Genomic DNA, 27,697 nt, shown 5'->3' with positions numbered 1-27,697 from the left:
GACAAAATCATTCCAGTCTCTAAACAATGTGCACAGGCAATTCAGTTGGTAAAATGCAGAAGATTGGCTGACATTATGTCATGAAAGAAAAAGATCCAATTCTGCAACTAAGTTTTGAATGGCAAGACAGGAATCTCACTAGAGAGTGGTGAGATTCCAATTTCTATGTATCTTGCACAATAATAACCATCATCTCAGAGTATGTTCCATGGACAGTGAGCACCCACAACTCCCATCCATGGAGATTGGAGGTTATAAAGTCACAGAGTCATAGAGGTCAACAGCATGGAAAAAGCCCTTCAGCCCACCGAGTCTGAGCCAGTCAAAAACAGCCAGCTAACTATTCTAATCCCATTTTCCAGCATTTGGCTCATAGCCTTGTATGCCTTAGCATCACAAATGACTGTAAATATTTCTTCAATGTTAAAATGGTTTCTGCTTCTATCATTTTTACAGGCAGTGCGTTCCAGATTCTTAATATTATGGGTAAAAATCTTTTCCTCACATCCCCTCTAAACCTCCTGCCCATTACTTTAAATCTATGCCCCATGGTCATTGACCCCTGCATCAAGGGTAAAATTTCCTTCCTATCTACCCTATCTGTGGCCCCTCATAATTTTACACAACTCAATCATGTCACCCTTCAGTCTCCTCTGCTCAAGGAAAACAACTCCAGTCCTCTCTTCATAATAAAACTCTGTTGCCCAAGCAACATCCTAGTAAATCTCTGCACCTCTCTAGTGCAATCACCTCCCTCCTATAATGTGGGTTCCAGAATTGCACACCATACTCTAGCTGTGGCCTAACCAATGTAGGAGCAAATTACTGTAGATGCTGAAATCTGAACTGTAAATAAATGCTGGAGATCACAGCGGGTCAGGCAGCATTCATGGAGCTGCTTTCACTCCGTGAGAGCATCTGTTGCCTGACCTGCTGTGATCTCCAGCATTTTTTGTTTACAGGCCTAACCAATGTTTTATACAATTCTAGCATAATCTCCCTGTGCTTAAACTCTTTGCCTCCAGCTAATAAAGACAGATATCCCATTTGCCTTCTTAATTACTCTATCGGAAGAATGGTCACTGGACTTGAAAATTAACCTTGTTTTCTTTTCACAGATGCTACCAGATGTGCTGAGTTTCTCCAGCAATTTCTGTTTTTGTTTCAGATTTCCAGCATGCGTAGTTCTTTGCTTTATTATAACCATTTTATCTACCTGTCCCTCTATCTAAAGAGTCCGGTAAACATGCACAGCAAGGTTCCTCTGATCCTCAGTGCTTCTGTGTGACCTCCCATTCCCTGACTTTATTTGTCCTGGTATGTGTTCTCAGTTGGCATCAAACATGTAACAATGTCACCACATCATGATGGTACATCTCTGACCCACTTGTAGTACAGTTCTGCATTTCAGTGGTGCACTTTGGGGTGAATTGGTACCTTCCATTGTAATGTTGCTGCCAGGACACTTTGTGCATGGAGGGACAGGCACCCTAATCATGCATTTGACCAGGGAGCATGCCAGGGCTCCTTGCTTTCTGTTTTAGCCCCCACTCACTTTATGCCTACTTGGAAGCTCCCAGCATCTCTGCTTGCCTTGCTTTGCCTTGCCTTTTTGTGCTTTCGGCCCCTCAGCCTTAACTTAAAGGCTTATTGTATTTCAGTCTTGCTTTGGTTATTAGCACAGAGACAAAGCCAGACAGCTTATCTTGTGTCAGCAGTGATCAGTCAAAGACATGGACATGTTGCCATATGGTCCTGTACTATGTCAATGTTACAACTGCACCATGTTCCAGCAGCATGAATGGAAAAACACACATGCTTCAACCTCCTGGCAATGTCTCAGTGTAAGGGCAGGAATATTTGGCCAAGTCAAAGGAGACATCCTTCAGTCAGGGATTCCTGGTACAATAAGTCAGGGCAGGGTTGAAAATCAGTTCAGGGGATTGGTCATGGTCAGACAGCTACTTGAGGCATTCGGGTGTGTATCAATAGAGTCCGGGGAGTGGACCACAGACACTTCTGTTTTTTCTGTCTTGAGCACATGGACTCTACTTGTGAGCGATGTGAGGCCCTTCAAGTGGCAATTAATCAGGCATTTCCATTGGACAGGTTGAAATCATCTGAAATGATAGTTCCCAGCATGTGAAGTGCATGCAGTGTCCCAACGGTGTGGAATACAAATCCAGGCCTCAAGCTATCTTGACCATATTAGAGGTTATTCCAGATTGATTATAGTCATCTTGGTGAAGCAAAGCTTATCACAGGTGATCTTAAAATGGCACCTGTGGGTCACTCATAACAAAGACAATCCAAGATTTCAGGCTGCTAAAGGACTTGGAGCCTGTTTCCTTTCACCTTGAACTGTGAGTATTCACCAGCATGCAGTGCTGCCTTCCTTGCATGATGTAGGGGTAAAGGTGGGGGAATGAGGTACCTGCAAACCCACCATAATGACAGTCTCCTACTGCATTTGTGTGACATAGTTTGTGCTGCATTCATCAGACTAAGATCCAATATGCCAAATGTCCATTAATAGGAATTCCATGGCCCTACTTATCAGAGTTCTCTATGTCTCTCTGTATCAATGACTAAGCTAAACCATCATCTATATGTGATGTGAATGCTGACTGCTCACAGTGATAAAATTTGTTCTGTTTCTGTTGCTTCCCAAACAGGTTCATTGGAACCGTTACCAATGGATCCAGCTATAGTAGGGGTTATTGTCGCTGTTGCTATGATGCAACAAAGGCACAGAGAAATGAAGAAGGAAAAATTGTGTCAGCAAGCCCAGGCTCAGCAGCAACCTCCAATGGTTGCCAAACAGCCCTCACCGTGACGAGGGCACAAATGAAGGCCCTTCAGAATATACAGGAGGACCAGAGTCTATTGTCCTCAATGACATTTTCACCAGCTGGGCAAGGTGCAGTGTCACTGCAGACTGAGGATATTTTCGGTCATTGTCATTGAACTATGTCAACTGCTGGAGAGGACCAGTGGCGTGAAGGGATGGGTAGCCATCCTATATCAGTGCTATCAAGATGACAGCTACACTAAACTTTTATGCAACTGGCTGCTTCCAGTGATCCACTGGAGACCAGTGTGGAATCTCTCAACCCTCAACCTACAAGGCAGCTTCCAATGCAATTTTCCCTTAACAGTGCTGCAGCCCGGACAGTTGGTTTTGCCAACATAGCTGTTATCCCCAGGTGCTGGGTGCTATAGGCTGCACACATGTCATTTGAGAATACCATATCATAACGCAGCTGATATCATCAATAGAAATGGATTTTGTTACATGAATGGACAAGTCATCTGTGATCATCGGTACCACTTATTGAGAACTCTCGTGTTACTGCTTCACTTCAATGGCCAGATGCTTTATAAGGATAGTTACTGAGAGACAAGGGCTACCCTCTGTAACCAAGGCTGATGACTCCATTACGCAGTGTATATAGATTCCATTGACAAATTTCCCTTCTAAGGCATTGTGAGGCTAAAAAGTACTTTTAAAATTTATCAAAACTGGTGGTGTGCTTGCCACTAATTCACTAAGAATATTAAAGAAGGCTTCTCCAGATCCAACTCACCCTCGTCCTTTCCATCTCAAAAATGTAACAAGAAAGGCAATGGGAAAGGTTAAAGAAAAATAATAATTCTAAAGGAAGCATGTAAATGTAACATGTAAGTGCAAAGTTGAAAATAAATTAGGTTACTGTTACCACAGTGTAACCTACAAGAATCAGAGACATAAAGGTTCAGAGGTTTGAATCGAAATATGATGGGATATCCTGAAACTAATGTATTAATTCATTTCCTGTGTTTCAAACTGTTAATCCCTATTGTAAACTTGTGGTGAAACAGATTTAAAGGGAAGGGATTAAGTAGATTTGGATTCATATTAGTCATTCCAACACAGAGTTGTAGGAAAATGAAAGGTAAGAATAAAATAAAGTGATGTATTTCATTTCTGGAATTTGTAAATTATCTAAATTATTGAAACAACATGCAATTTACAGGTGTCATTTGAACCACAAATGAAATTTAAATATTGTGATCTGTTTCTCTCCTATTTTACAAACATTTTTTTATTTAACAGTAGGATGGAATAAAGAAACTCTTTCTTTCAAGTTTATAGAACATAGATAATAGAACAGTACAGCACAGTACAGGCCCTTCGGCCCACGATGTTGTGCCGAACTTTTACCCAAAACCTAAGGTCTATCTAACCTCCACCGCTGCCTTATACTATCATCCATATGCCTATCTAATAGCCGCTTAAATGCCCCTAATGAGGCCGACTCCACTACCCTCTCCGGCAATGCATTCCACACCCCTACCACTCTCTGAGTAAAGAACCTACCTCTGACGTCTCCCCGATATCTACCTCCTTTCACTTTAAAACTATGTCCCCTCGTAAAAGCTACCTCCACCCTAGGAAAAAGTCTCTGGCTGTCTACTCTGTCTATACCTCGGATCATTTTGTACACCTCTATCAAGTCACTTTTCAGAATTTTAAAGATGTTTCAGAATGTTTCAAAAACTGAAGTATCAGTTCATAAACAAAAAAGAGCATGAAGTTTAGTTAAATCATTTATTTTGCTATGAGCTTGACCGTTAAATCCAGACTAAATTCATTGTTAGAAAATATATACTAAAGAAATGAAAATGATAACTTTCAGATTGTGACGTGAGCATTCTGTTTGTATCTACAGTGGCATTAAATTACCAGTCTGATGGTCGAATGATGCAGCTAAACAGAGCACTGTTTATGCTAAATGGAAATTGTGGGTATGTTCTAAAACCTCAGTCGATGTGCCAAGGTATTAAGATATTTAAAATTTAATCTGTTTCTTGTCTTTATAAGAATAAAGCACAGGTAGTGAAAGGTTTCATTTATCATTTAACTCTAAGCAAAATAACCTAGAGTTTGAGTTTTCTGTATCTTTTAGTGGCTTAGTAGTCAACCCTCTTAATATGGTCTTCTTTGACTTTTCTTTATTTCTGTTGTTCGAATACACTCTTGTAAAGTCTGTCAATGTGAGACGCAAGTTGTAAAATATTACCTCCTGGGTACTGCTTAAATTAAATAATACAGAGCAAGTATTGATTTTGGTGATAAGTAAACTCTGCAAGTATGTCTTGTTTTAAATTTAATCATCTTTATTATATGAGTGGTTTTGGCTCTAATTGGCATTGAAAATATGTTTTTAATATTTTGTTTAACATCAAATTAAATTTTGATTTAAAAATAAGATTCGTGTCTACTATAAAGTTTCTTAGCAAAGGAGTTTCCTGAAAGAGGACAGAATTACAGAGTACTTAGACCAATGCTATATACAATTTGTTTATGCAATTAGTTTTCATATAATTTAAAAATTGAGCAACCTCATTTCTGCAATCATACAGCAGGAAAACAGACCTTTCGGTCCAACTCATCCATGCCAAACAGGTTTCCCAAACTAAACTAGTCCGATTTGCCTGCATTTGGCCCATATACCTCTAAACCTTTCCTAGTCATGTACCTGTCCAAATGTCTTTTAAACGTTGTAAATGTACCCACCTCGACCACTCCCTCTGGCAGTTCATTCCATATACGCACCACCATCTGTGTGGAAAAAATTGCTCCTCAGATCCCTTTTAAATCTTTCCCCTCTCACCTTAAAACAATGCTCTGTAGTTTTGAATTCCCCTACCCTCAGGAAAAGAGTTTGCTATTCACCTTATTTATGCCCCTCATGATTTTATAAATCTCTATAAGGTCACCCCTTAACCTCCAATGCTCCAGGGGAAAAAAGACCATAAACCATATAAAAAAAAATCTAATGGGTACAGCAGTTGCAGCCAGTACATAAATTATGCAAACTATAAATCAATTATTTAAGTGTTGTATTACCACATTTGGAGTGATGTCTCTTTAATAGGTTTAACATAAAAATGAGCCATGTACACAGATATTGTCTCTAAAACCAAGCAGATTGTGTAGTAAGTACATTCTGTTCCTTCCACCACAAAGGTATCCTGTATTCCAAGATCAATGTAAGATATGTGGCATCAGAGGGCAACGGGCCCACGTATTCAAGAAACCTAGTTCCAAATTTGCAATCAGAGTTTATAACAAAGCATAGCCAAACAGAAGACATGTGCAGCACTATGGCAACAGCAGCAAGGAATGTATTAGTAACCTGCATTAACGTAAGCTGTTACACAAAGATCACAGCAAGGCAGACTTCATTCAAGACCCAGAGTTATACAACCACCAACAAGACCATGAATAGGCTTTCCAGATTGTGCACTAATACATTGTATGGATGAGGCTTTGCAGTTGGGCCTGTGAAAATTGTACCATGCTTGTTGGTGACCAATTACATTTTGATTCAAAACAGCAACCCAATTATTCCAAGATAGTGTGAAATATTTGCTGTAGCATTTGGTATTACAAGATTCCTCATATACTTGTTCGGTTAGCAATTCACTGTGGAAACTGATGATTTGCTGCAAACCACTGGCAAATACACTATCTAGACTACAATCATGGTAAAACTGCAGAGATATGACTTTGACATCTACTGCAAACCCGGCACCAAAATGGTCACCTCATATAAACTGAAAAGATTGCTAAATCTGAACAAGGATGCAGACATTTCACTAGAAAAACAAGTTGACAGCAAGGACAGCAGGGTGGAAGGTGTTCTTTGGTAAGCATAACTGCAAACAGCTTCAATTAGAAACAGCTAATAATCTACAACAGAAGGCACCATGGAATGTTTAAATTGAGACAGTGGCCTGACATGAGAAGAGGTACCAGACACGCTCAAGTACTTTTGACCTCAAAGTGATAAATTCAGTATCTCATGAAGCTTTAACTTCAAAGGAAAGCAAATTCTTGTGCTCAAAATTTTCTGCAAGGACATATTGTTGAAACTCTACCAAGGAGATATGGGCATTGAGTGGACGGGACAACTAGTACAACATAAAATCTATTGGCCAGGAGTAATGGTGAAGCAGAAAGTCGGTGATGATGTACAAGGCATGCCAGAACCACCAGGCAAAGCAACGTAGATAACCTGTATACCCATATGAGATTCTGTCAGTCTCCTGGTCGGAAGTTGTTACCCATCTATTTACCATGAATGGAAATGACTTCAACTTAGTCACTAAATTACCAATTATTAGACAGGTAAATAAGACTTCAAGTGCATCCATAACAGTCACATTGAGTTCCATATTCAGGCTATCAGTGCAGCTGAAGAAATCATTCCTGACAATATATGGACAAAGCTTTTACACCCTAACCACACTATCCCAGATCAGATGGTCTTGCCAAGTGCACAGATCAGAATGCTAAATCGCTCATCCTCAAGTGTAGCACAACAAAACAAGATTTTTCTGTCACATTGTTACCCTTCAGAATGACAGTTCTGGACATGGGGTTACCACCACCAGCAGTGGTTGTGTTAGAAGGCAGGTGAAAACAATATTGCTAAGTCAGCAGTTATCTAAATTCTCTGAGATGTAAGACACATTTCCTGACAAACAAGGGAGAATGAAGATAGTGCACCACCAGCATGCAGGTCTGGTACTACCTCAGCCATAAACGGCACAAAAGATCAGGGTCATGCACCACACTGGGAACCTGCCTACCTGCAGAAGTATCCAAGATCACAGTGGGCCCAGGTCATGTGAAATCATAACACCTAATGGGGCAGTAGTGAGCAAGTACAGAAGCCAGTTAAAAGAATTATACAATATGGCAAATATGCACAGTAAACATGAAAGAACACACTCTTAAGACGACGGTGTAATTAATACCAGAACAACAAGCCATACACTTATGACATGTCACTAGACCAAAGGCAGCAAAGGGCCAAATCCACACATCCAGAAGGTTACACCCTAATAGGATTTTCAAACCACTAAAACAACCAGCGGACTCTTTCACTTCTACACTTGTAAATGTTATAGTTACTATCTCTGTATAACCAAATTTTGCTATTGCACAATGTTTGTTTACACTTGTAACATGCAAGAAGTATTTTTGGAGAAAAGAAGGATGCTGTGTTATCACCTTTTGGAGAGATGTCCCTTTGAAAATCTCAGCATGCAAATGAGCCAAGTACCCAAAAGCAGAGGCTCCCCTTTCTGCATCTCTGGAGGCACAGGTTGTGTCTGGATATTACTGTACAGTAAATATTATTTTAGTTGCAAATAAACCCACCAGGAAACTTCAAGTTAAATAAATATATATATCTAATTTGTTTTAAGGTTAGATAGCACAAGAAAATCTTTACGAGAAGCAGATAAAATCATTTCCAGAATCTGAAATAGGGACGGGTTGATGCATGTGCTTGATGAAGGCTTGACTCACGTTTGAAACAATTTGAACAGCCTAATGTAGCTGAAATCTCCTTGGCTGTTAATAAGATTCCTGACGTAACTACCTCCACCCCAGTACTCTGTAAATATAGGACTAATTTAGTTAAGATAGACACTACTAATGATTTTAACATTCAGGAAGGAATTATGTCTAACCCGTGTCAGGCTTTTCTGAGCCTGCAGGCTCTTCTGATTTTAATGGCTTTGATTCAGTCATATGTCACTAGCTGACTTTCTGACAGAAAATACCAGGAGTGGTCACAAGCTTTCTGTTTGATCATTGAAAGTGAATGACAAGGAGCTGCTCCCTAATTCAGAGTTTCGAGATGTCAAAAAGTATAGATGAGAGATCTTGCAGAAGACAGGATGAAGCAGAGGCAGAGATGGATATAAAGCGTTCTCAGTGACGGAGAGACTTGAATATTCACAAGTTCTGCACAGGACCAAAATAGAAAGCCAGTTGTAAACACCGTGATTCAGCTGGAGACAGTTAACAAGGAAATACATGGAATCAGTTGCATAGAGGTTTGTGATGCAGTAAGTAGTGACCTTGCCTTAAGGTCAGGGAACATGGCTACAAGTCCCACCTGCTCCAGAGGTATGCAACAACATCTATGAACAGGTTAATTAAAAAATATCTTGAATCAAATGCCAACAGATAATATAAATATTTTACAAGCATCTGATCGGAGTTTAATGTGCTTATAGCAGATAGATGTTGAGCTGTGTCAAGTGGAAATAATATGACTTAATTTGTTTGCACCTGCAGACCAATATTGACAAACTTGCTGTGCTAATATCTTTTTCACTTGAAGAGACCATAGCTATTAATTCAACACCATACAGGTATTTAAAGTGTACTGAATTGCTGTTTTAGGTGTTTTTAACCCGTTTTCTGAAGATCCTTTGCATGGTCATCTAAAAAAGCATCTAACCCTGAAAATAATCAGTGGGCAGCGTTTACCAAAGCCACCTCATACTATGTTTGGGGACAGAGGAGAGGTAATGTCATTTCAGTGTGTTGTCAGTATGAATTTTAATCATTAAAATCGAATTTATATTTTTTGTAAAAGTCCCTGCTTTGATTCCTCCTGCAAAAGAAAGCAGAAAATTAATTTTGTCGTTTCAGAAGAATTATTCAAATCTCCAATTATGCTTTTCTTGTTCAATAAATGGCTCCAGAATGAGATTATTCCAATGGATACTGTTCAGTATCCACAAAAAACTTGTAAACATGGCCTTTGGACAGATACCACGTTGAAATGTAAAACTATAGCACTAAGATTTCTCAAAAAGTAAATAAAACTGCACAGGAAACACAGCACAGAAAATAGCCATTCTGCCCAATTTGTCCATGACAGTGTTTACACTCCATATTAGTCTCTATCACCTCTTTTTATCTCATATTATCAGCACATCCATCTATTAATTTCTTCCTTATGTACTTAACAAACTTCTCCTAAGTAGAAAGAAATTGTAAAAGTTCATAAAGATAACCATTTGAACCATTGAGAGTTTACCTATTGTTTTGCTGAAGTTAATAACAAGGAAATGTGGCTGCTATCATTCCAAGTTAGTGCAGTTACCAATTTTTTCATAGATTCATAGAATCCCTATAGTGTGGAAACAGGCCCTTCAGCCCAACAAGTCCACACCAACTGTCAGAGCATCCCGTCCAGACCCAGCCCCCTATAACCCACCTAATCTACACATCCCTGAACACGATGGGCAATTTAGCATGGCCAATCCACCTAGCCTGCACATCTTTGGGCTGTGGTAGGAAACTGGAGCTCCTGGAGGAAACCCATGCAGACACAGGGAGAACATGCAAACTCCACACAGATAATTGTCCGAGGGTGGAATCAAACCCAGGTCCCTGTTGCTGTGAGGCAGCAGTGCTAACCACTGAGCCACCATGCCACCCCATTTTTGTGATTAACTCACATAACTTCTCTGAAACAGTGTAATAATATAACATGTATTTTCTCTTAATTGCATCACTTTTGCAAATTAAGTGAACAAGTGCATCTGTATATTCTGGAAAATATTCACACGTTTAAGTTTTTCACATGCTTGATCTTCAACAGATAATTGATCCCTTCGTTGAAGTGGAAATCGTTGGTTTACCAATAGATTGCTGCAAGGAACATACCAGAGCGGTGGGTGATAATGGTAAGATCTTAGGTACTATTATGTGCTGACTATGTTTGTTTACAATGGTGCTTTTCACTTTATAAATGACTAAACAGGGATGTTGATAAGCCTCTTAAACTCAAGTCTGCATTGTTCACTCAGGTACAAATACTTGTGTGTGATAACCTGTTTTAATTTAGAGCAGACTTTGTACATACTAAAGTAGCATAGATATTTTTTGATGGAGTCATTTCCTAATTGCTATAAATATCATCTAGAGTTGTCATAAGTTTGGAAATAAAAGATGGAACATACTATACCTATGTCTTGTCCACGTAAGCAGCACTAAAGAACACTGTTGTTAAGGAGGAACAGTACTTAAGTCCTGGTTAGGTTTGGCCTTTATAAACAATGAAGATTTTTTGCTATCGAGTTATTTGTCTTCTACTTACCAGAATAATTCGCAAGAAATATGAAAGTAAAAGGAAATCAGCACTAAAATAATGAGAAGAAAGTGTTGATTGTTGGCAAGTTGACTCTGAACAGTAGAAATGTTACCATCGAGTGCAACAGCTAATGTTGAATGTTAACTGCCAAGATGGGAAAAAATCGAGATCATAGGAATTTGTAGCTATTGGTAAGCAGATTGGGGTCTTGGGATAGAACATTTCTGTTGAAGGATAGTTTTTCTGTGTTAGGTTGATAGATGCAACTACAGCACTCTATTTTTCAGCAGTTGTGAGTGATTCAGTAAATCTATTTTTGTTTGAGTAAGGCTTAACCAAATAAGGCAAAAGAGGACCACATTGGCAGTAAATTTTAGAAAACCTATCCACGAAAAGTGGACATCACAACTTAGGACAAGGATTTTGACAGTTGCAGCCAGTTGCATGGTCCATTGAATTGTTTTTAATTTATTGGTGATAAGTTCCAAGGTTCATTACTTTTACAATCATCTGTTTCATGACTGATTAGTATTCAATACTGTATTTTTGATTAATAAATACAGTTAATATAGTATAAAAATGACTAATTTAGCTACATGTAAGTGTTCAAATGGTTTCCTCGGTTCTATTGGTTGTGACAGTGAATATATTGTAAACATGGTCAAGTTGAACTAAATACTAACTACTCCAATCTATTTACATTTTGTAGGTATTAATATCTAACACCACTAGCACTGGAAAGTTGTAAAACTTAGTAGAGATGGGTGGTGTGGTCTCATCTGGAACACTGAGGCAGTTCTTGCCGAATATCTGGGAAGTCTTCCAGGTTGTGGAAGGAGTTCTGATGGTCTGTTTTAATAGCAGAAAGGTCAGGTTTTGTCAGTACAAGAAAATGTAGCAATAATAGTTGAGGCTGTAGCCTGTCAAAACTGCAGTATGGATCATTTTTGGGGTTGCTTGCACTTGTGGGGAAGATTGGTGGATTCCAAGATACAGGACCGGAGAAAATTGTGGCTGTAAAAGCTGCTCCTTTTTTGAGGTCTTTTCAGTGTTGGAACTGATTTCCTTGAATTCTTGAAGCAGTAATTACTGTTTTATAAGCTGTTGCATCGTTTTGGAACGTTGGATATGAATGAGAAGGGTTTAGAGGGATATGAGCCAAATGCTGGCAAATGGGACTGGATTAATTTAGGATATCTGGTCGGCATGGATGAGTTGGACCGAATGTTCTGTTTCCATGCTGTGCATCTCTATGACTCTATCTTCTGAATTATTGAGCACTGGAGAAGTGGTGAAGAGTACCAGCGACCCACGTAAATTGAGACAAACATTGGGCTATGGGATGCCCTTTTCTAGAGCACTGGGAAGACTTCATGGGTATGTGATCCTGTGGATTGAATAGTGTTGGAGTTATAGCAATAGATTAGTAATTCAGTAACTGTCAGTTCAAATCTCTTTATAAAATGGAATTAAATAAATTTATTAATTTGTGGGCAAGCAAAGGAGCTTTAAAAGAATCTAAAGGGTTGTTGGATTATTGTAAATCTGCTGGTAATTTAATATTCTTTAATCCTTCATACAATCTGACCAGCGCATGACTGTAATATTCATGTACTCCTGATAGTTTGTTTCCTCTCATTGATACACAAGCACTTTCTCCCTCTCGCTCTCTGTCTCACAAATTGACTCGTCTGCCACATTTACATTTATTGTGTTATATTATCAATCTTCGTTTAGTTTGCATGGTATTGATTTGATAGCTAAAATGTTTAAGTTTCAGTGTCACTATTTCTACATATCTAACATTGTCCTCAATACTTTTTAACCATATAACGCAATTGTGTGTAAATGGTACAAATCAAAGGAGCCTAACTGTCACTGCAGCATTAGTATTTCTTTAACTGTGTTCTCTAATGCATTATTAAAACTGGCTATTTCCCAATAAAGCTGTTAATGGCAGAAGTATTTGTATGTATGTGATATTAAGAGATGTTCCAAACAGAAATGGAATCCTAAACTTAATTCTCATCTTTAGGGTTTAATCCTGTCTGGGAGGAAACTATAACTTTTACAGTCCACATGCCTGAACTAGCCTTGATTCGCTTTCTAGTCTGGGATCATGATCCCATTGGTCGAGACTTTGTTGGTCAAAGAACCGTGCCTTTTAGTGCACTAATGCCTGGTTAGTACACCTTTTAAAATCATTTATGAAGTCACCATTCATACTGCATTGCTATAGGTCAACAAGTAACATGTAGATTTGAACAAACATCTTCCTTCCATAGGATATAGGCATGTTTACCTAGAGGGCACAGCAGAAGCTTCACTATTTGTGCATGTGATGATTCATGACATTCATGGAAAGGTATGTAATGTTTGTTTTCATCTGGAATTTAGAAATATTATCAGTCCTGGTGCTGCATTATTTGAATGAAATGTGTACTTTGAAGATAGAAAATTAGTCATTTAGTAAATCTAGCAAGATAAATTCACATGATTTTAAGCTTTGAGTAAGGCAAGTTAAAACAAAATTGCAAGTTAGCTTTTAGCAATTTAACTTCAGAAAGAATCAAGTACAATTTTAAAGAAACTTTAAACTGTGAAGTCAATGATAAGTAAATTGTATTCTTCAAGTTTTAAACATTATTTAGAAATGGCATGGTCCTGTTATATAATTAGGAATGGAATGACTACATATAACCAACTGTCACTGTTACCTTTAAAACGACAATTTAGCTTCACTAACTCATTCAGCAGAATTAGACCATAAAAATAGGAGCAGAAGCGTGTCATTTAGTCCATCGAGCCTCTATGGTATTCTGTGTGATCATGGCTGACCTGATAATCCTCAACCCCGCTTTCCTGCCTTGCCTCTGTAACCCTTGATTCCCTTACTGATGGAAAAACAGACTATCTCAGCCTTACTTAATGACCCAGGCACAATAGCTCTCTGCAGTAACACATTCCAAAGATTTACTATTCTCAGAGAGAAGAAATTCCTTCTTCTCTTTATCTCAGATAGGTGACCCTTAACTCTGAGATTATGCTGTCTGGTCCTAGATTCTCCCACAAGGGAAACCAACGTCTCCACATGCGCCCTGTCAGATCTCCTAAGAATTTTGTATGTTTAAGTAAGGTTGCCTGTCATTTTTTTAAAACTCCCGTGAATGCAAGCCCAACCTATTCAACCTGCCTGCATAAGACAGTCCCTCCATACCTGGTATCAATTTCTTAACTTCTAAGTGAAATTTCTCCAGATTGCCTTCAGTGACTGTATATCTTTCCTTAGATAAGGGACCCAAAACTGTTCGCACTAATCAAGCTGTAGTCTGACTAGTGTCTTGTATAGTTTCAGCAAGATCTCCCTATTTTTATACTCCATTCCCTTTGAAATAAAGGCCAACATTCCACGTGTTTTCTTTACTACCTGCTATCCATATACGCTGATAACACAGTGTGGAGCTGGAGGAACACAGCAGGCCAGGCAGCATCAGAGGAGCAGGAAAGTTGACGTTTCGGGTCGGGACCCTTCTTCAGAAAGATGATGCTGCCTGGCCTGCTGTGCTCCTCCAGCTCCACACTGTGTTATCTCTGATTCCAGCATCTGCAGTTCTTATTATCTCTGAGTGATCCATATATGCTAGCTTTTTGTGATTTATGTATGAGGACTCCCAAATCCCTCTGTGCTATAGCTTTCTGCAGTCTTTCTCCATTTAAATATTGTTCAGCTTCTTTATTCTTACAGCCAAAATGCATAATATCACATCTTCCCACTTTATATTCCATCTGTCAAGTTTTTAACCACTTGTTTAACTGATCTATATCTGTCTACAGATTCTCTGTTTTTCTCACCACTTGCCTAATCGATACTTTTGTGTCATGTGCAAACGTGGCTACTGCAAATTCATTTTCCTCATCCAAGTCACTAGTTTGGTAAATAATTGTGGGCCCAGCAATGATTCCTGCGTTACTGTACTAGTTACTGGTTGCCATCCTGAAAATGCCCTCATTTTCCAACTCTGTCATCTATTATTTTGCCAATCCTCTATCCATGCTAGTATATTACCTCCAACACCATGAACTGTTATCTTCACAAGTAGCCTAACATGTGGTACATGATCAAACACCTTCTGAAAATATAAGTACACTAACCACTTCCCCTTTTAGCTTTCCTACTTGTTACCACCTAATAAAATTCTAATAAATTTGTCAGGCATGATTTCCCCTTCGTGAAGTCATGCTTACTCTGCTTGATCATATTATATGTTTATATCCTTTATAATACACTCTGAATTTTTCCCAATAACATATGTTAAACCAACAGTTCGCTGTTTCTTGTCTGTTCCCCTTTGTAAATAAAGGTGTTACATTGACAGATTTCTAATTCTTTTGGACTTTTCCAGAATCTAAGGATTCTTGGAAGATTACCACTAGTGCATCCACTGTCTCTATAGCTACCCCTTTTAATATCCTAGGATGCATTCCAAAAGGTCCAAGCGACTTATCAGTTGTTAGCCCCATTAGTTTCCTTATAACTTTTTCACTAGTGGTCGTTAGTTTATTTTTTTTTTCTCCTTTTGCCTTTTAAGTATTTAGTTATTTTGAAATGTTATTAATGTCTTCTACTGTGAAGACTAATGCAATGTAGTTACTCAACTCCTCTGTCATTTCCTGGTTGTCTATTATTATGTCCCTAACCTCATTCTCTAAGGAGCTGATGTTCATTTTGGCCTCTCTCGCTTCCTTTTTATATATTTAAAGATGCTTTTGTTGCCCATCTAGATGTGACTTGAAAGTTTACTCTCAAAGTTGATCTTTGCCATACAGATAGTAGGAACTGCTGATGCTGGAGAATCTGAGACAACAAGGTGTAGAGCTGGATGAACACAGCAGGCCAAGCAGCATCAGAGGAGCAGGAAGGCTGACATTTCGGGTCTAGACCCTTCTTCAGCCATTTTTCTTTTAGGTCTTTTCGTTTAAAAACTTGCCCAATCCTCTGACTTACCACTAATCTTTACCACATTGTATGTTTTTTCTTTCAATTTGACTCGATCCTTAACTTTCCTGGTTAATTGTGGCCGGCTTATCCGCTTCCTGGATCTTATATCTACAACGAATGTATATTTACAAGAATAAAGGTTACATTTTCTGTTCAAGCTTATCAATCTTACCAGTGTTAACAGTAAACAGTCTTTTTCTTTGCAGTGAAACACTTTATTAGATCAACTTACGGTGTTACTCTTGTCTAATGGCATTCCTCTTTCTTTTGAGAATAAGTTTCATAGATTTGATACCTTTGGTGCAGTTTCCACTAGTCCTTTCAGATTTTCATTTACCTCTTTGCACATTCTTCATAACATACACATGGCAAACAAACTGATGAAGGGTCTAGGCCCGAAACGTCAGCCTCTCTGCTCCATGATGCTGCTTGGCCTGCTGTGTTCATCCAGCCCTGCACCTTGTTGCATAAAATCTCACTTTTAGGTGGCTGTTGAAGGTTGTCTAAACAATATTTATTAGCAAATTGTTGACTAATAATCAATTAGTTGAATAGATATATTGGAACTGGATGATGCAGCCAGTGGAAAAAAGGAGACACTGCTGCTTATCTCAAGAAAAGATTCCGCAAAGATATAGTGGCATTAGTGAGTCAAATCCCCTATTTCACTGTAGTTTTGAATCAGGTGCCATCTATAGATATCTGTGACATCCAGCAGGGACGTCATAAGTAAGTTTATTAGACAATCAGGTAAAAGATTTCACAGTTAGCATGCAAGGAAATAAAGAGCATGGATCAAAATTGACTTTTTAATTATGCTACAGAGAGCAAAGTAAAATTTGGAACATAACTATTGAGATTAAAGTAGAAACTGAAACACCATAATTTTAAACAGCACTGTCTTAAAAGTTTGCATTGTTTACATCTTATGAGGAAATTAATTACACTTCACATTAGTAAAATGAGCTTTTCCACATCAGAGAATTCATAACTATCATGATTATAGCTCATCAAAATTTAGTTGTACTTCATTTAGCAAGGCTTAAATTTGTCAATAGTTTATACAATGTCAAGAGTGCGTACACAGATGTAGTTCACTCAAATCACAGATTCCATGTTGGTCATGTCTATGAACACTGGAACAGGGCCCCACTGACAACTTCCAGATTTCTGTGTTTCACTATACGTATGCAGATACTAGAAGTTACTATCAGTTTTACATAGCAATGAAGGTGATACTCCCTGTTTCACTGGTATTATAATGAAGAATGCAGACCATTTAGTTTTCATTAACTTGAAATGTTAACTAAGAATTATTTTCCCCTTAGATTTACTTAAAAGAATTTTAAAAATTGAATGATCGCTGTGTATGATTGTAAAGCAAACAAAAACAATTTCCAATTTTTTTAATAACTATTTAATATGTCCATCTTTTCTTTTAAACTTCTATAGTGCAGTACGCTGCATAGTATACACCACTATAGAAACTTAAAAGAAAAGCTATACTGCATAGTATACACCAGTAATTGGCATTAATTTAGAAATTACAGGTAGTTTGTCTGGTATGACTTTGCTAATGTTTTTCTGATTATATGTCAAGATGTATTGTAGAAACCCGGAAGCAATTTGTTCAGCTCTTTATCAGGAATACAAAGTACTAAAAGATAAATATAGTTGCTTTTCCTGATTTGAGTTACAACTTTAATCACCAGATGCAGCAACTAATGGGACTCAAAGGTCTTTTTAACAAGAATACCGAGTATGCCTCTGTAAACAGAAACCGTGGCAACTTTATACGAAAGAAATCCTTTGGGAATCGAGTTCTACGCCGCACTGCCAGTGCACCTACAAAGGAAAGCAAAAAGGGCAAAAGTGTGCTTTTGGAAATGTGCACTGAATTGAAGCAGCAGGAATCCAAGTCACTTGATAGCAGGAGGCATGAAACACAGAGCAAGCATGGAACAAAGAAACTGCAAACCCGGCCTTCTTCTATGCCAGTTGATAAATTGCTTTATGGAGAAGTAACACCACTTACTGCTGAAAGGCAACGTAACTCTGGTAAGATACTACAGAATTATAAAAATCCACAATCAGGTAATATTTTTAAACAGTGGTACCAGGTGGACTTTAATTTTTTTCTGTAGGAAGAAAGATCACATTCTAGGGTGTTTGTTCTTATCAGTTACAAAAATATAATTTTCTGATGTCACACATGAAAAGAGGAAAATGCTTAGTTACTTAAAATATCTTAGGATATTCATGGCAAAGTAGTCCTATTTTGTTCCATTGATCTCCAATCTGTATGTGTACAAAGGCTATTTCTCAACTGTATCCCTATTTTTCCATTAGCAAAGTAAAATTGTTATCTATAAACAATAAGGTTCTTGTTTCATTTTGCTTTATTTGTTTAACTGATATAGCTTGGTCATAAGTAATTTTAGGGAGCTTGTTTTTGATATTTTACCAACGTTTTATTTTCCTTGAATCATTTGCACCCTTTTTTGATTAGTATTTCACTGCAATTCATTATTAGCCCATTGGGACCTTTCACCAATAATTCAAAATTAATCAAAACCAGCTCTTAGCACTAAATGTTATTTAATAGTTCACAATTCGTCTGAGTGGTCAGTATCTACAATACTTTGCACGTTCTTCTAATGTCACTTCACTTTCAAAAGTGTGAATCATGCCTCAAATTTAACCAAAGACATCACATAACTGCACTGTTTACTGGAAATTTATTCTGATGAGTGTTCTGAATTCAGGTTTTTAAAAAGGACTTCCAGTACCATTTGGCAGAAATCAAAATGGTTATTAGAAAAGCAAAGGTAAAGTCGCCCTAGTCCCAGAGGACCATAGGGCTGTTCTGTGATCAAAGAGGGACAGCTGGTGGTGTTTCAACCTGAGGGTCACCATACCTCAGGGAGGGGAGAGGCTGAGAAGGAGAGTCCTTCATAGTAACCTCAGCCGATGTGGGAAATGAATCCATACTGTTGGTATCAGTCTGCATTTCAAACCAGCTGCCCAACCAACTGAGCTAACCAATTCCCCCCCGTATGGTTACTAATCATTGGGTAAGCTAGATATGCAAATAGCTATGTGGAACAATGTTGTTTTGGCAATGCTGAGACTGGGTTCAACAAAAAAATGCTCCTGAGGAGGAGGTATTTGGGAAAGATAGGGAAGGGAGGGAAAAAAGATGTGACAATTTGATGAAATTTATTACTGGAGAGCTAGCTGGAGAGAATGCCTGTGAGTGATCAAAGACCAAATCTAATTAGTTAGAGTTGAGAAGCAATAATAGAGTTATTATGCTATCTGATATATTTTAGAGAACAGTAAATAGAGGGAAGTAAAAAGAGAATAAGATTTGCAAATAAATATTAATGGTTGTGTTAAGGGAAAAAATGGGGAGGTATTTCAGAAATGTATTTGAGAAGTTTCTTGATCAATATGTATTCTGCTCAACGAAGAAGATGGATCTAGTTCAGGGGAATGAAGTGTGTTATGTGGAGAATTCCACAGGCAGAGAGCATTTTGGGTATAATGATACCACCATCAGATTTAGACTAGATATGAATAAGGTGCAGTTTAGAATAAAAATGCACAACCTGGGGAGGTCTAATACTGACGGATTATGGAGGAATCTGGCCTGGGCATATTAGAATCATGAACTGGCACTTAGAAATGTTATGTAATAATAGATGGCTTTTAAAGAGGAGTTTCAGTGCAGTGCTTTTGCAACAGAGAAAAGGGAGGAGCAACCAAAGTTTAAAGCTACCTGAATGATATGAGAGTTTAAGAGAGAGGGATGAAGCTGAAATCGGCGACTGGTCAAACTTCAGATATCTATTTCTGATAAGGTCAGAAATAGGGATGATCTCTGATGATTGCATAATGTTCAGCACCATTTGTGAGGCACTTCAGTGCATGACCAGTAAGATGCGGACAACATCCAGGGCTGATAAATGGCAAGTGACATTCACACCATATAATTGCTAGGCAAAGACCATCTCAAACCTAGCCATCACCTCATGACATTCAATGGCATTACATTGAATCCCACACTGTCTCCATCCTGTTAAATACTATTGACCACAAACTGACCTGGAGCACTGTTTCTACAAAAACCAGCAGAGACTGGGAATTCTCATCTCAAATGGCACTTTGTGACTCCCAAGTGCTATCCAGCATCTGGAAGGCACACATCAGGAATTTGATGGAATACTCTCTACTTGCCTGGATGGGTACTGCTCCAAAAATGCTCAAGTTGCTTGACACCACGCTGAGGGCAGAACAGCCCATTTGATTGGAACCTGATTCACCATGTTGATCATTCACTTCCTTCACCACTGATGCACAGTGGCAGCAGTGTGCAGCATCTACAAAATGAACTGCAATAACTCACCAAAGCTCCTTTGACAAAATCTTCCAAACTGTGACCTTTACCACCTAGAAGAACAAAAAAGATAGATACATGGGAACCCTGCAAACATGTAAGTTTCCCTTCGACTAACACATCATTCTGGTTTGGAAATATATTGACATTCTTTCACTGTTACTGCATCAGCATACTGGAACTCACTTCCCAACAGCACTGTGCATATTCCTGTACTCCAAGGGCCGCAGTGTTTTAAGAAGGAAGCTCACCACCACACTCTGGGCAAATAATGATGGGCAATAAATACTGCTGGCCACTGATGGCCACATCCCATGAATGAATGAATGATTGAAAAAGAAATGGTTGTTAGACAAGCAATGGTCAAAATAGAGAACAGTTGATGAAGGCAGAAGGCTGGACTAAAGCCAAATGACTATTTTGCATTGCTGTTTACAAAGGAAAAGAACTTTATTAAATCTATGAACAATCAAGAGATTGTTGAGATACTGGATGAGATGAGACTGAAACAGATAACATCAGTGACACCTTGCAGTTTACTCTTCAGTAGAGTATGTCTCTGTCTGTAGGATCTGCAGAATCTCTTTCATGCACAGAATGAAGCAGGATGTGAGAACATTGGCCATCTCCTCTATTGTGGAATTCCCAGAGAGTAAAGTATTAGCAGAGAAGGAGGTGGAGTGTGATGTGGTGCAGTAATTGTATTTCCTTCAATTTCCTACAAGGAGAGAAATAATGAAGTGACAGATGAGGCGAGAATGTGCAGCCAAGCAGCAAATGACTATGCAGGTCATGATCGAGAACAATTCCACAGTTGTACAAACATATTTATAGGGGTCACTAATGAGAAAACAAGCTACATCTAATAACCATACTATAAAAGGAATTTGAAATAAAAAGGGACATGTCTTATATATTCACTGACAAGATGTGATTGATTTATTGTTGTCACATTTACTAAGATACAGTGAAAAGCATTGTTTTGCATGCTACACAGGCAAATCGTACATACAAAGCGCATAAGGATAGCAGAGCAGAGTGCAGGATATTGTGTTACAGCCACAAAGAAGGTACAGCAAGAGAGATCAGAATTAACATTTGAGAGGTCCAATCAAAAGTCTGATAACAGCGGGGAAGAAACTGTTCTTGAATCTATTCATACGTGTATTCAAACTTTTATATATTCTGCCCAACGAAAGAGGGTGGAAGAAAATATAACCAGAGTCGGAGGAGTCTTTGATTATATTGGTTGCTTTCCTGAGGCAGCGGGAAGTATAGATGGAGTCAATGGATGGAAGGTTGGTTTGCGTGATGGACTGGGCTGTGTTCACAACTCTGTAGTTTCTTGCAATCTTGAGAAGAGCAGTTGCCATGCCACACTGTGATGCGATGTTTTCTGTACTGCATCTATAAAAATTGGTAAGAGTTCTTGTGGACATGCTGAATTTCCTTAGCCTCCTGAGGAAGTAGAGACTTTATTATGCTTTCATGTCTGTGTGTTTGGCACCACATCCACAAGCATCCACCCCCTCCACCACTGATGCTCAGTAGCAGCAGTGTGTAGTATCTAGAAGATGCACTGCAGAAATTCACCAAAGCTCCGTGAGTGGACCAGGACAGATTGTTGGTGATCGTCACTCCCAGGAGCTTGACGCTCTCGACCATCTCCACCTCAGCACCATTAATGCAGACAGGGTCTTGCCTTCCACTCCACTTCCTGAAGTCAATAACCAGCTCCTTCATTTTGCTGACGTTGACAGAGAGATTATTTCTTTACACCATGCCGCTAAGTACTCAATCTCTATCCTGTATTCTGTCATGTCGTTGTTTGAGATCCAACCTACAACAGTGGTGTCATCAGCAAACTGGGAAATGGAGTTGGGGCAGAAATTGGCCACAAAGTTGTGAGTGTATAAGGAGTCAGTAGGAGGCTGAGTACGCAGCCTTGCAGGCACTGGTGGTGAGGATTATGGTGGAGGAGGTGTTGTCACCTCTTCTTACTGATTGCAGTCAATGGGTCAAGAAATCGAGGATCCAGTTACAGAAGAGGGAGCCAAGACCTAAGTCTGGGAGTTTAGAGACAAGTTTGTTTGGAATTATGGTGTTGAAGGCAAAATTGTGGTCAATAAGTAGGAGCCTGACATAGGTACCCTTGTTATCCAGATATTCCAAAATGAGTGCAGGGCCAGGGAAATGGTGTCTGCTGTGGACCTGTTGTGCTGTTTTTGTGAATTGCACAGAATCAAGGCAATTTGGTCATCGGAAGTTGATACGAGCCATGGCTAACCTCTTGAAGTACTTCATAATTATGGAAATCAGAGCCACAGGGCAATAGACATTAAGGCACGCTGCATGATTTTCCTTTGGCACTGGGATGATGGTGGGGACTTCAGATCATAGTAAGGAGAGGTTAAGGATGTCTGCGAATAATCCCGCCAGCTGGTTGCATAGATCTGAGGGCACAGCTAGGGACTCCATTAAGGCCAATCATTTTCCATGGGCCCACTCTCAAGAAGACCGATCTAATGTCTGTGGCGGTGACTGTGGACATGACTGATTTATTGCCCATCCCTAATTGCTTTTGAGAAGGTGGCAGTGAGCTGTATTTGGTGTAGGTGTACCACAATGCCATGAGGAAGGGAGTTCCAGGATTTTAACTGAGCAACACTAACGGAAAGGCGACATATTTCCAAGGAAGGTGAGTGACTTAGAGGGGAACTTTCAGGTAGTGGTGTTGCCATGTATCTGCTGCCCTTGACCTTCTAGGTGGAAGTGGCTGTGGGTTTGGAAGGTGCTGTCTGGACCTTTGGTGAATTTCTGCAGTGCATCTTCTAGATACTACACACTGCCGCTACTGAGCACTGGTGGTGGAGGAGATGGATGCTTCTGGATCTGGTGCCAAACACACAGGCTGCTTTGTCCTGAATAATATCAAGGTACCTAAGTGTTGTTGGACCTGCAACCATCCAGGCAAGTGAAAATTATTCCATCACACGTCTGATTTGTGCCTTGTAGATGGTTGATTAGCTTTGGGGAGCCAGGAGGTGAGTTATTTGCTATAAGATTCCTAGTGCCTGACCTACTCTTGTAGCCACAGTACTACTTGTAGCCGCCTATAAATAGACTTGTTAACAAGTCAAGCAATAAATAATTTGTTTTCAAATTCATTACTTGTATCATCATCTTGCACCAACTCAAAGTACTATTTGACTAAAAGTTATCTGGTGATGTATTCTCTGAACTCTGTTATCTCTGTTGTATACATGTGTATTTCTGCTTTCCCTTCCTCCAGGAAATCAATTCTCTGAATGTTCTGTAAAAGAACTTGTAAAAAAAATCTCCATTTAAGAATTGCTGCCACAGAGTCCTATTAAAACACTTCATGATATAGCCTATAAAGTTCACCATTGTTAAAAAATATCACTGGTACTTTTTCTCTCTTTTAGGAAGACAAATTTAAATTAAAAATAAGTGAATTCATTAAAAATATTCATATGACAAAAGTAAATGTTCTGAAATATTTTCTGTATATTAAATTCATTGTTCAAATGTGCCTTTCTCTTTGATTCTTGCTGTCAAGTGCATTCATTTGAAATTCTGTAATGTGGACCTGATTTGAGAATTACTTTAACAAAGATGTTTCTATTTTTGTCCTGTCTTCACTGTTCCTTTTTTCAAAACTGACTAGGAAACTTCTGCAGGTAAATCTAAACTTTGAAAATGGTGCTTCACTGAAAAGAATAAAAATTGCATTTAACAAATACCTTTATTGCATTTTTCAGATTTGAAATGTAATTAAATTTAAACTGAAACATTTCCAAAAGTTCAGTGAAGGACCTCATCATAGCTTCTTTTCTCTTCTTCTCTCTCCAAGTTTTTAAAAATACTTGTTTGAAACCTGCATCCCAAAAAAATGTTTTCTGATGTAATTTTTAAATACACATATCTTCAGTAAAATGACCAGTTAGCATGAATATCTGAGTTGCATTGAAGAGTTTCAAACTTACAAACCTGAAATTGATATGGAAGTCTAAGTTCTAAATCTAGAGATGAATATTTTTGGTCCAAGGTCAAAATCATTTTACTTACACAAGTTAAAAAATCTTTGTCAAACGTTGGGATTAGCAAAACCATTCAATGTATTGCCTTTTCTCCTTTCATGTCAACTGATGCATGTCTGTTTCTATGACTAGTTTCTCCTGCAACATGTCTAGCCTGTCACCAGAAGCTCTCGCTTGAGGCTTACTACTCAGAATCAAGCATAGCTAAAGAGACTTTCCTACTCTCCTCCTGACAGAGGTGTATTGGAAGGATTTACAGATTGAGAACCAACTTTTTTGTGCATTTGTTATGAATACATCTTCCATAATCATCAAGCCTGGTAGAAGAAACTAAAACTTATGGTTCAGAGGCAGGGTTTTTTTTTACCGGAGGCCACCACACCATCTATACTCAAATTATATAGAGAAGTTAAATTTTTACTGGAGAATATAGATATGAACATTTATCATGAACTGAGGGTAAAGATCACGATGTGGGCTGGAATGTTGCAGCCATTATCTGCACTCATCAGATGCATGTACCCCTGTTCCCGACTGGAAGGCAGGTCAGACCTCAAAACCAGTGCTGTTATATGGTCTCCATTCACCAGCAATGACTAAACTGGGGTTCAAAATTAACCCTTTCTGTTTCAGAGATCAGAATCCCACTACTGACCAATAGCCATTCTATCCAGATGCAAGAACATCTGCTATTTAGAGGTCATATTCTAGCTTAACTTATTGCCACTGTCTGGAGTAGGGCTTAAATTATTATGTATAAAACTTACATTAATATGAGGTAAAAGGGAAATCAGAGCTTCCTTATAAAACTCACTGTCTGACCATTTGTTTTTCAGAAACAAAAACAACTTCAAATAAAAAATGTTATGAAGATAATCATGTGGAATCATCATTTGTTTCATCTCACTGTATTCCATTAACAAGTGCCAATGAATTTTATGGATCTCAGTCACAAGACTTGATGGGGAATATTTCTGAAGTGTTGTCTGTAAACACTGAACATTTTTCATCTAATGTTCAAACATCTGAGTGTAGTTCCTTTGAAACTCTTCCCTTCAAAGAACAATACCATACAAAGTCTGTTGAACTTGATGGGACATGTAATAAAGGACAATTACACAAAAATGAATGGTTCCAATTTGAAAATAATCAGTTTGTGTGTCAGCTGACCAAAGAGAATCTGACACAAGGACAAAATGTTACTGGGCAACAACAGGACCCAAATATGCAAAGTGATACAGCTGCACAAAGTGATGTAAAGCTTTTAGAAAGTGAAGAAAATGTTGAAAAATTGGATTCTAACAACGACGAGCTTTATATCACAATGTCTCCTATTGGTTCACCAGTTCCTATTAACGATTTTGATGCTTCACAATCATTAAATCTGACTCCTGGCAGCACAGTCTCTCATTTGATTGATGCAATGACCTTGTCCAATGAAAGTAGAGTAGGCAGTTCTATTTCAGCATTCATTTCACAGTTTGAAATGACAGCTGACAGAACAAATCTGACCATGGTTTCAAATTTTCAAGGAGCTAACAATCACACTTTAAGCATGATGCCTGGACTGTCAAATACTTATGGCTTAGAAGTGAATGCAGCTATAGATCCACGATATAGGAATGCTAGAACAAAGAAACCATGTTTGGATACAACAGCAGATACTACAATCTTCTCCAGCCCTGAAACATCAGACCATTCTACATATGCCATAATTGGTGAGGATGTCCTCTCACCAGTTTCTTTGCATAACACTGCAAGTGAAAATGCATTTGACAGAACTTTGGAGGTAACACTAGATAAGCCTGTAGATCCTCTGGGTATCCATACAAATATCTTTGTAAATTCAAGTGTATCCAGTATCTATGATGAAACCCAGAGCCCAATGGAAGCATATGGTATATGTGATCTTACAACTAGCACATGTACAGCAATTGATGATACAATTCTTAATGTGTCTCTACCAATTGATTCTGTTGGCAGTAGTTTAATAGAATTGGATGAATTTGAGTCCACAGTGACAGCTACAAAAAACTGCAATGAAGGCATGGGCCCAGAAAATTCTCCATCAACTCATAATTTTTATCAATCGGGTTTCATGACTGAGAAAAATGTAAGCAACTGCTTGATTTTGGAGCACTTACCAGCTTCACCTACAGATGAAAAGGCATTGAGTATTTCAAACACAAATAATTGTAATCCATGTTCCACTCCATGTAGAACCTCAACAAACATCGATCCTTTCAGCACAGTGTATCAACCAAGTGCATGTAAATCCAAAAGTCTTGGAGATCTGACTTCTGAGGATATAAGCTGCACCTTTGAAAGCAAATACAAATTCATTAGCAAAAGTTTTTTTGTGCCACCATCAAAAGATCATCAAATAATATCTTCCCATAAAAATGTGCCACAGCCTGCAGATGCATTAACAGAGCAATTACGCAAACTTGTAACCTTGGAACACGAGGAAAATCAAGAAACCCTAGTTTCCAGCATAAAGCCAGAATCAGGTGACCAAAGGGGACTATTAAGGAAACTCTCATCCAGAAGCCAGAGCAGAGTCCGTTATGTTGCTAACAGGGCAAAGCAAATTCAGGAAGCCAACAAGCATAGATTTTCTGGTGGTGTGGTTTTAAGAAATAAACCCCCAGTACAGCACCATATAGTTAACAGGCATTCCACAGGCTCCTACATCGCAGGATACATGAACCAACTTCAAGAGGAAGGATTGGAAAGCCGGGGTATTCCTGAAGGATCTTGTAACACATTACATCATAGATACCTTGATAACTTTTACACTGACAACTCAATCTTGCAAACTGAACCGAGCTCTGTCAGTGAGCCAGAAATTTACTTTTTGCTCCGACTGTGATTTAGCTTTTAAAAATTGGCATTTGCAATTTTTGATAATAGCTCTGTCATTGGAATATTATTTTGGAATAAGTTTTTGTTGTATATTTCCTTATCTGTTTATAAAAATAAGAGTTGTCATCTTCTGAAAAGTATATCTTTGATTTGGACTTGTTTTGCACAAAGAATAGTAAAATTTAAATGCATAAAATTCTTTGTTAGAGTCTGTAAATGAAATACATCAATTGTTGTAGATATATGTACCAATTGCACCAATGTTTAGTGATGATGTGTTACGATATTTGATGGGAAAAACATCCATTTTTGTACCCATGATTTCTCTTACATTTCCAGACTTTGTTTTGTAAGTTTGTTCAGATTTGTGAAAGTTACTTTCTTTGCTTTATGAAATAAAAACATCCATTTCATTTGATGC

General features: G+C 38.5%; 1 protein-coding gene across 1 annotated transcript in view; it reads left to right on the top strand.

The window, feature by feature from the left end:
* Positions 1-27,298, top strand: part of plch1 (phospholipase C, eta 1) — a 79,979-nt gene extending 52,681 nt beyond the window's left edge. Inside the window, exons 16-22 of the mRNA XM_048604606.1 lie at positions 4,713-4,820; positions 9,251-9,375; positions 10,461-10,545; positions 12,988-13,134; positions 13,238-13,317; positions 17,664-18,009; positions 25,248-27,298. Of these exons, the coding sequence (XP_048460563.1) occupies positions 4,713-4,820; positions 9,251-9,375; positions 10,461-10,545; positions 12,988-13,134; positions 13,238-13,317; positions 17,664-18,009; positions 25,248-27,283 (2,927 nt within the window). The 3' untranslated portion in view covers positions 27,284-27,298. The remainder of the gene's footprint in view (positions 1-4,712; positions 4,821-9,250; positions 9,376-10,460; positions 10,546-12,987; positions 13,135-13,237; positions 13,318-17,663; positions 18,010-25,247) is intronic.
* Positions 27,299-27,697: the final 399 nt, after the last annotated feature.

This window comes from Rhincodon typus, chromosome 13 (assembly GCF_021869965.1).
Source record: "Rhincodon typus isolate 14 chromosome 13, sRhiTyp1.1, whole genome shotgun sequence".
Lineage (NCBI taxonomy): Eukaryota > Metazoa > Chordata > Chondrichthyes > Orectolobiformes > Rhincodontidae > Rhincodon > Rhincodon typus.
The sequence above is the reverse complement of the archived record's forward strand: the minus strand, read 5'-3'. Positions and strand labels throughout refer to the sequence as shown.